General features: G+C 33.1%; 1 protein-coding gene across 1 annotated transcript; it reads right to left on the reverse strand.

Annotated features, from left to right (window-relative positions):
* Window positions 1-751: 751 nt before the first annotated feature.
* Window positions 752-9,833, reverse strand: LOC123703850 (transient receptor potential cation channel subfamily V member 5). The gene is made up of 16 exons (XM_045652019.1): window positions 9,652-9,833; window positions 8,961-9,139; window positions 8,606-8,734; window positions 8,149-8,287; window positions 7,120-7,309; window positions 6,758-6,911; window positions 6,406-6,660; window positions 5,993-6,236; window positions 5,684-5,800; window positions 5,338-5,432; window positions 4,882-5,006; window positions 4,435-4,569; window positions 4,047-4,156; window positions 3,690-3,871; window positions 1,209-1,451; window positions 752-925 (listed from the first exon to the last, which is right to left on the reverse strand). Exons 1-16 carry the CDS (start codon window positions 9,740-9,742, stop codon window positions 776-778), a joined length of 2,538 nt encoding a protein of 845 aa, XP_045507975.1. The 5' UTR covers window positions 9,743-9,833; the 3' UTR covers window positions 752-775.
* Window positions 9,834-10,639: the final 806 nt, after the last annotated feature.

The following is a 10,639-nucleotide window of genomic DNA, read 5'->3' on the forward strand; positions in this document are numbered from 1 at the left end:
GTACTTAGTCATAATTTTGTAATATGTGTTTTGATAACTAAAGCAGTCAAAAGATTTGCTCAACACAATATGGTGATATCAATTAAACGAAGGTGAACACTTCATGCGCGACATTTGCTTTTTCACCATGAACTGTTAAGTGTACAAAAGAAGACAGTATCAAGTTATCTGCTTATAATAAAACAAACAGAGAATGTATTGACCTTGAAAGCAACTCAGTTTATTTGATCAATGAGTTTGTCAATCCTCTAGTACCTAGTTACGAAAGCATATATACGGTAGCAGTTTTTACGTTTTCGTCAAAAATCTTAGACTAGCGTAGCCCAGTTGGATTAGGATAAATAATGAGGTAACAGTGAAAATGAATAGACGTAGTGCGGCCACAATTTGCACCTTTGACAGCGCACAGCATTGTTGAATAAGTGTCGCAACACAAATATTCTTAGATAATAATTTACCGCGTTTGACCTTTTAAATTTCTCTGACCGTTTAGACGTATGCAGATTGAACGTTCCACATGGTAGTTTTGAAAGAAAACAACGAACGTATAACTAATTTATTATACTAATAATACTAGACGTTTTAGCTTGTTCGTGTGAAAACACTGATTTGTCAATCCTTATATAAAATAATTTATTATAAGCAAAACATAAAGATTTGATAAATTCGTATTATGCAAATGGCGAACGCGAGTCATCATCGACCCAGTTAATGGTGTTTAGTCGTATTTAATTTTTTCGTTTTCATTTAATCGTATGCAATGATATTCAATTACTTATTTTCTAAGAGGATAATTTCGAACAACCGGTACAATGGGGCCTTTTGCGTTTTTCAAGTCGTGCTCGCGTTGCTTTCTCTTTGCGACGATTCGTTGATGAGTGCGCTTCATCTCTAATATTTCCTTCATTTCTTCTTTGTCTTCGTCCTAAAAATTTGTAATTGAATTTAAATTATCAAATTATTTTTGTATAAATACTATTCAATAGGAAAATCGAATGAATCTAAAATTCTTAAGTACCTATACGTATAAACAAAACTAAAGCAACCCACCTAATCCATAGGGAAGATAAAGCGAAGATCCAAAAGTATGCGTATTATTTTAAACCTTACTTTTTTGTTAGTATTTTAGTTTATAATTTTTCAAACATAATTGAAGGAAAATTTTCGCATGTTACATTGACCAATCACGGCAACCCTTCCCACATTACCTTCTGATTGATCCTTAACACTAAAGCCCGTTTCCCATTGGCCATCGGCTGGCTGTACGTCATCAACTGCTTCAACCTCTGCGCGGGTGGCACCCCCCTCTCCACCACTAGGACGATCCGAGCCCATTGTCGTTGCCACTCGTTACGGGTCTCTGCGATCTTCTGATACGTGTTACCCATCATGGCGATCAGCATGTTTACTAGTAACACTGCTACTAATATCATGTAGATTACGAATAGAAGCTGGAATATAAACCAAAGTATTATTTCAAAGTCATTATGTATGGAAAAATAGGGACTTTGGCCTAAAATGATCTTGATAAATTAGTACTAGTAAACTAGTCACAATTTCATTACACAACTACTTATCTGAGTAATTATAATTCTAATTATAAATATATCGTCATAAAAATATTAACAACATTCAAAAGGCATCGGAAACCCGTAATATTATCCGAACGCATTTAACTCAAAACTTGTAATTTTAAGGATACGAATTTCTAAAAAAACTTTCCAGTATTAGTAAATCACGCACGGCAAAATAATTTAGCAATGTCGTATTTCTTCGGCGATGCTTGCGTAGCAACTACTGCAGTAAACACCATACACCATTAGCTCATCAAGGCTATCGACTTTGCATTATGCGTAAATTCTGTGACATTAAAATTTAATAAATCATCAGTTGTCTCATATACAAAACGTTTGAAATTCCTCTTTGTCCGGTATGATGTAAATCCTCACATGTATGGTATGGTATAATTTGTTGTAGCAATACCAATACCTTTGACTTTTAACGCCCCGTGAATGACATTCTAATGATAACTGTTGAGAGCTGTTCAATAGGCTTGTGATCCCTTGTTTAAGACTTTCTTTGGTAACATAACGATACCTATTGACTTACAATGCAAGACAATTAAAGAGTATTGCGTAGTGCCATGTTTTGTGTTGTATAAATGAGGAGGAATTACAAATTGAGAGATATGCTATTGCATTTTGGAAGAATTCATGTATAATGTAATTATTGTAATAATATAAATGCAATGAAACGTCTTTAGATACATTTATTATTTGAGATATATTCTACTACCAATTGCTAAAATGATTTTTTAAAATTAAGCATTCACGATACATTGCCCGTATGAAAGTCAAAAATATAATTTAATGAACAAGAGGCAATGGAATATATTCCTCGTCCAAAGTACTGAAAATTTTCTGCTAGGTACTATAACGTCGATCTTGTAATCGCTGGTCTTCTGTACGACTGTGTTTCAATATTTCTTTATATAATACTCATACATAAGTAATTGTTTGATAATATATTCTTATCTATAGTTATAAGCTCTAACATAGGTTTTACTCATTACTGATACTTATATAATGTATGGTACAAGAGCCACTTAGGCAAGACGAATAATCAATACATAGCGCAACACAAATTCAGTTTTAAATGAGCTTAATTGTTCATACACAGCACGTTAATGTATGTCTAATTAGGTAATACAGGCCTAATGTATAGGAATTACTTTTAATTAATTATATTGTTCGTTAAACTCTGTTTCACTGATATGTGACGAAATCTGCAACGTTCGCGAATTCTATGCAAGAATGTTTTGTGGACATTTGCTTGTTGATGTGTATTCTAATTACCCAGTTTCAATATATTTAATACATAATAGTTGTATACGTAGTATATTATTATTAGTCTGTGATAATAGTGTATTTATCTTGAAATACAGAATCTAAAGAAATCATTTTGCATATAAGTAGATATTTTATGGAAATTTAATGATAATGTAATAAAAATCACAGATCCCCTGGTGTTTTTGATAGATAAAATGTAAACGCACTGTACACTGTAAACACATCTTCTGACCCAAATGTAAATTACGGAAGATCTTTCAATCATCGATCAACTGGTTCATGCTGAACTATTTGAAACTATTTTAATAGAAGCGTTCTAAAATCTATTTATTTTCAACGAAAATTACATCCTCAAAATCAAAAGTAAGGTATATGACATAGCATAAAGCTTATGTTGCACAAAGAACTTCTTCCATGTACCAGAATTACCAAGAACTAAAAAATGCAAGGTCATGATATCCGCTTTCGACCAAGTGGATTATGGCATTAACCTTCAAAAAGCCTGTTTCCATGCTTCGAGCCGGTGATTGTAAATGATGATGATGATGGTGATGGTATGATGATGACGTTGTTGATATTAATACAGATACAGATAATTGTTCTAGTATTTGTGTAGTTGTGCCCGTATAATTTGTTCACCCTTCCCAGTGCATTCCTTTATTCGCGTCAGTTGTCTTGTCCCTTTCTTGTCCCTTACAAGCTGGCGCTTTTTCAGAGGTTCTATTGTGCAAATGTTGAAATATTCTTGGACAATTTTGTTACCATCAGGCGCTTACAATCAGGAGAACCATCAGCTTCGTTTACCGACTCTGTTATAAAAAAAAATATGACGAATCTAACCTTAGCCTCTACTTCATGCGCAGTTCTATCAAACGCCGCGAAGTAATCAGAGAAAGACGTCAGAGACATGAGGAACATTGCCATTATACTCTCCATTGGCGAAGGCATAGGGTTCGATACCGAGTCGTCCACTCCCTCTGGTGTGTTAGGGTTGTCGAATGATAGAAATATGATATAGTACGCTGGAATGTAGACAAAAATTGTAAAAAAAATGTGAAACCAGAAAAAAACAATTCAAATATTTTTTTCCGTTCAGATGTAATTTTTTTAATGGCACTTATTGACGTTTATCAATGCAGGGAATTGAGGATAATGTGGGTACAATAAAAAGGTACATAACCGTTTAATGTGTCTAACCTTGGGAGAATCCCATAACAAACACAAGATAAATGCAAACGAAACGCAACAAGTCTCCCATCACCATCCTGTATATCATCACGACGAATGGTCCGACTGTTTTGAACCCTCTGAAATATATTATTATTTCATATACTTAATATCTCTACTTTTCAAAAAATATTTTGAGTGCCAGGGTGAATTTTTAATCGATAGATTTAATAAATACTCCAAATAAATTACATTGCGAAAGTTACAAATAAGAAAACGAGACCACTAAATGACTTCATTTGTCAAAAACTAGAACATTCTTATTTTATTAAAACTTCTGCTATCAATGTGAAACAATCAAAGTCACATAAAACTATGCCTATCAATTATCATATAAGTATTAACACATTATACTAACCGACAAAAGAACAAGAAGTACGGAGCTGTAGTGAGCATGATAATAACAGCGAGGTGGTCTTCCGCCTCGTCCGCGCACCACAGCCGCAGTGTTGGCAACACCACCATCAAAATACACGAGAATAGGAACATCACCCTGTATCATGGTTTATTTTTATTTTGAAACTCATGTTGTGATAATTTAGAGTCCCGTAATATAGTCTACGTTACGACAGCCTGCATAATGTAGGCTCTGAAGTGGCTAAGAAGCGAAAAGATTAAACTATTCATAATAAGGTTCATAATGGAAATAAAGTTTTTGTCCTTTTATCGTGATCAACTCGACAAATACTGGAGCGAACTATTCATAAATATTACCTCTAAGATATCTACGATTTATTTTTTTTATCTATTAATTCCGCCTTTCTATCTTATTTTTTTATGGAAGATGTGTAGGTATGCACTTTACCTTGATGGTACAGTACTGAGGTTCTCAAAAAACATCTTCAGACCAAGAAACCTGGCTTCGCGCAAAGCAGCCCCAATGTAAATTAAAGCTCCAAACCATAATAACAATTCTGTACAGATTCTAACCTGAAAAATTACGTGTAAAATAGAAAATGTATCTATTGAAAAAAATGTAACTTTAGCGAAGCTCTAAATTGAAATTGACACATTGTAATAAGGATCTGATTTTCAACATTTTATTGATAAGATTATCTATAATAGAAAGTTAATTATCAAAATTAGTATTCATAGAGTCAGAATTCTGTATGTTCAAAGATATAAAATGCAGTGTCTTTCAGGTTAAACTGGTATCCATAATTTTAAACGGTTCAAAAACATTCATACATTTGAATGGATATTGACTGGCAACGGTTCAAGAATAGCAAAACTTCCAAGATTGTTTGATATAAAACCTTACCTTCGCTTGCCAAGTATCAAAGTTCATCAACCTACAATCTTCAGTGAGATCTTCCCACCATCCCTCCATGTCTGTCTCTCTGGGAGGTTCTGTGGCTACATAATTAATATCTATACTAATAATATAAGGCTGAAGAGTTAAATTGTTTGTTTGTGAAATCGCTTATTTATCGAGGAAGGCTATAAGGATATGTATTATCAAGCCTAAACCAATAGGAGCAGGGCAATGCGGGTAAAATCGCAGGGTTTATAGTTTAGATATAAATGTATCAAAAACTGTTAGGAATTATTTATTAAAAGCTATGAAAATATTTACTTAAACAGTACATTATTTCTAATATACTTACGCTTGTCTTTCTCTTTCGGGTGACTTTTAAAATGCCCACAACGATTGCTATTCGGTTTTGTTCCATTGAAGACTTCTACATTACGGTCTATTGCACTATGAGCTATCGAACAATTATCTAAAAAACATGATTAATGATTAGCAACACACGGTGCTTTACCTACATCCTTTAAGATAATTATTTAATATCGATATTGAAGGTTAAAACTCAAACTAAAGATTACTCTGACTCTTTCTCTAACGCATTTCATATGCTATACTTAATTATTACAAGTAGGTTCTACCAAAAAGGCTTCCATAGAATACTCACCAACATCCATAGCTATTTCTATTTCGTTAGCAACAGTTGCTACTGTAGTATTAATAACAGTGGTATTAGTAGTAACTTTGTCAGGTGGTCCTGGTCTCAAAGTAAAACAAACGAGAGATACAAGGAAATAGCAAGCGAAGAGTATGAACTGGCGGTAGAAACGAAACTTCACGAAGGTGTTCCATTTGGTCTTTAGAAGATCAATTAGCATTCCCTCAAGAAGTTCCAGATGCTCATCTTTTTCCTAATAAAAAACGATAATGATTAGTTCGAAAACAAACTAAAACTAGAACTGACAAAGAAGTAATAAAATAAAAGGCCACTAAGTATTCTGCCAGATTTCAAAAATTTAAAAGTAGGTCCGAATTTTCCGCTGCCGGAAAAATAAAAAATAATTGAACTTTTGTTCTTACCCCAAACACAACCAAATTCAATGCTGAATCCTTACTGATTAGTCCCGTTTCAGTATCAATAGTGTCGACTTGCCCCAAAGGGTAAGCAGCGCAAGTCGTAGCACCAATTTGCCAATAGATTTCTCTTTCTATATTCAGGATGTGAAAGAAGAGTTCTGTCCTAGCCAGTTTTGCTGCTAGCGTCAAAGGTGTAAGGTTACGAACATTCCTGATGTTTAGAGAAGCACCTACTTCGTATGCCATGTCAAATGTATTCTGCAGAAGAATTTTATTGATTTGCCAAAGGCAAAGAACAATCCCCATAAATAACTCAAGAACTGCAAATCAAATTATTCTGATGCAAATAACTTACCACTTTGTCATAAATAACCAACATATGCAAAACAGTATTTCCATTTGTATCTTGCTTATCAGGATCTGCTCCTCGGGCCAAGATAAGTCTATAGCTCTCTTCCTGAGCGAGGCAAGCTGCAAAACTTAATGGGTACTCCCCCCAATATACATATCTGTAAAAAGTGTAAGGGTACTATTACAATAATCATATTATAATAACGCTTTTATCGGATAATAATAGCCGTTAACATCAGTATTGTTAATTGTATTAAGTTAATATTTATCCTAGTGACCGCAAATATAATTGAGAGCCTTTCTTTAATGAATTCACGGACACAATTGTTAAGGACTCTTGCTAATATAGTCTATAGATTCACTCACCCTTCATAATTAGTATCCGGTTGAACATTGACCCATTCGTGATCAAATGAATCCGACCGAGACGCCTTCTGATCCTCGGGGCACATGAAATTGCCAAAACAACGTTCATGGTAATCTGCCCCTGCATCTAGAAGGAACTTCACCATTGTCGGATCCTCGTTCACTATCGTCATGTGAAGCACACTTTCGCCTGGGTGATAAATACTTTAAGAGTAGTCAAACATATTTTTAATCTATTTTTTAATTTAGTTATAGATGAAAAAAATATAGAAAAGAGCAGTTGGTAATTCTTACTCTTGTTTATCAACCATGTTGAGAATTTTCCAAAGACAGATCCAAGAAGCTTATAATATCTCTTGGACAGATCTAATGTAAACTAAAATATGACCAACCTAAACCGCTTACATTTTTGTTCATAAAACTATCACTAAATTAAACATTTTTCGCTTAAATATTAGCAAATAAGGGGAAATTAATTATTGATGTCGAAAGCCTTTATATGTATAACTATTAATAATAAATCAACGTCAATATTTTACGTCGCGTATCGCACTCTATCATATTAAACTCAACCTTATTACCCTACTTTAATATTAAAAGGGTTTTCCAATATTTTTTGCATGAAACTTATTAACGTATGTGTTAGGTGTAATCTATCATATTGATCGCAATTCTTATGATAAATATATTACAATTATAACTCACAATATGTTCACTCTACATTTTACAATACTTTCGTGAATACTTTTAAGTTTAACAGCAACTAGCTTACCGCCCGCGGCTTCGCCCGCTTTGTCTAAAACCTAATAAATTATATACTAAAACCTTCCTCTTGAATCGCTCTATCTAATTGAAAAACCGCATCAAAATCCGGTGCGTAGTTTTAAAGATTTAAGCATACAAAGGGACATAGGGACAGAAAAGGTGACTTGTTTTATACTATGTAGTGATGAATAAATAATTATCGTTCTCATTTTTTGTAAACAAAATGATACCTAAACATCTAGTTTATGCTGAAGTTACCCATACCATAATATTCATCACTCATATAGATGTCGTTGATCATCTTTGGATAGAAGCGAAGCAGCCTTTTAGCTAAATCAGCCAACAGCGATGTAGCGTTCAGCAAACAAAGGTGCAGAATTGTCTCACCCACGGCACCGCGCTCCTAGTGTCATAAGTGTGTATTATCATGAACTGAACTAACTTAACTAACTTTTGATATTTATTTGGAACTTCCACTTTCAACTACTACTCGCAATTTGCTCACGCAAATCTCTTAAAGATTCTATCATCAAATATCATCTTTATTTGACCAGCTTTAATAATTCTATCGTGCCATAAGGTTTAGTTTAAGGGTTTAGCCCTGTGGTTTAGCCGATGAAAGATTACCTCGGATGGAATGATTTAGACAAAAAAGCACTTGAGAGAACACAGCGAGAAATAATTGTAAATAAATTTAATAAAATATAATTGATATTTTAACCTTTAAATCCCAGCATAGTTCTCTATAACCAGTAGGATTTGCATCGTACTCCTCTCGTGTCACTACAGGCCAATCTTTCTCTATATCAAATTCTTCGTCAGGGTTCTCCATATGCCTTAGTGGAGGTAACTAGAAATTGCATTTTAATTTTTAAGGAACTGTTTAAACAAGGCATTTGTTTAATTTAGATATATTATTATGACGACAGTATTTAAAGGAAATTAAAAGCTTCGATGATTTAATCTTATCATAGCATCTACTTTTGTATTAGCAAATACGTCGATATAAAATTGAAGTTATTAAATAATCATGAATTCAAAGGCAATGGGTATACATAGCTTATATTGTACTTTACCAGTTTATGCCTTGGTCTTTCCTTGTTCCTAAGTAGTACAAGATGTGATATTGGTATGTACCTGCCTTTACCCTTATTATACAAAAATGGCTCTACTTTTGTTTTTATAGCGTGATCAATCTCCGCGTATTGTTTATTTTGTACTGCACGTTTCATCATATCCACTAGGAGTCCGCCACCTAATAAAAATTAACAAACATATTATCATGTATTTGCACCTTATTATCCGAATTTCTACATGAAAAATTTTCTATTCGTGAATGAGTGTAACTCCTATAAAGTTTGTTTTTGCTTAAATAATATGTATAATTTTTTATGGACTATAGATTTTGAATATAAATATCTACGTATTTGATGGAATTAATTATTCAAAACTATCCTAGCTCGAACAAAGGTATTTCAATATATTGGAAGAACAAAGACAGTTTCAAATATTTATTCATTTTAATCCCAATTAAACCCTTAGAAAGTACACTCATAAATTGCGTCTGTATCAGTTTTCTCAGCCTAATAGTGAAGGCGTTTTCCCTAGTATAATCATTAATACCATCCTCTACAAAACAAATAGGAAGTGCCAGTTTGTTATAACTATTTAACTTAGTTTATAAATAAGGTTGTTTGTTCCTAGAGAAAGTGTTTCCACGGGATATTGTCACTTTTAAAATTACCTATAATAATCAGTAAAACTTACCTTTCAGATCAATCAGTTTATACAACTTCTGTTCAGACGTTCCAGCTTGCTTCTTTACACCACTTGTTACATTACTCTCTGTATTTCCCATATTTACTCAATAAAATAGAGTCCCACTTATATATTTCGAAGAAATACGTTTTTCCGTATTAAAGAATTCTCTGTATCTCCATTAAATATTGATTTAACAGTTGGGTTGTTACGTGCCGGGACTGTGTTACATCGATTGCTATTGGGAACAAAACGAGAGAGAAATAAAACAAAAAAAAAGCGTTTAAATTATTTATTCATACACTTTTCATGCAGGTATTTGCTTTGATACAATTGCAAACATATTTGCAACAAGAACATTACAGATTAAAGAACATTTTCGTTGAAAATCGGAAAGTTACATATATGAATTTTATAATCATTAGCAAGTAGTAGGTACACAGTATCGATAGTATTGTTATTTTCATGACATATTAAAGGAAGCAAAATAAATAATAATGGTCACAAATAGTAATAGAGAATATCCTAAAAAAGCGAATGTAGTAAATTTCCAATGAGAAACAAATCGAGCGTAACACGGACTTGTTCAGTTTTTGAGGGTAATAAATTTTCCTAAAAGCTTCGTATAATAAAATCTAGAATCTATCTTCCCAAACTCTTCTTAACGAGGTTAATAAATTTAATGGACATCGCAGGCAATAAGCAGTGGTAATAAACTTTATAGTCCAAGCGACCGTCAAAAACGTAAGGCATCCAGAATAATATACTTATGTAGATACACACAGAATAAATTAGTTTTTATTGATTTCTGATTACGAGATAAATAATAAAACAACGGCTGGTCACACTAGTAGGTAGTGTGTCCATCTATTTCAAGAGCTTTTCACATTCGAAATGTACACTATAGCTCGATTTTCTCTGTATAACTTCTCCATATCACATGTCTATGAAGAAAAAAATTAAAGAAATTAGGTAATATAACCTAAACTGACAACTT

The sequence above is a fragment of the Colias croceus genome, chromosome 2 (genome assembly GCF_905220415.1).
Source record: "Colias croceus chromosome 2, ilColCroc2.1".
Lineage (NCBI taxonomy): Eukaryota > Metazoa > Arthropoda > Insecta > Lepidoptera > Pieridae > Colias > Colias croceus.

Excerpts from the sequence above, each read along its gene's own strand:
- LOC123703850 (XM_045652019.1), bottom strand. The coding sequence starts at position 9,742 with ATGGGAAATACAGAGAGTAATGTAACAAGTGGTGTAAAGAAGCAAGCT. Across the intron at positions 4,570-4,881 it reads CTCAGTACTGTACCATCAAG|GGTGATGTTCCTATTCTCGT; the intron begins GTAAAGTGCATA and ends ACCATGATACAG. Across the intron at positions 4,157-4,434 it reads TACTTCTTGTTCTTTTGTCG|AGGGTTCAAAACAGTCGGAC; the intron begins GTTAGTATAATG and ends AATATATTTCAG.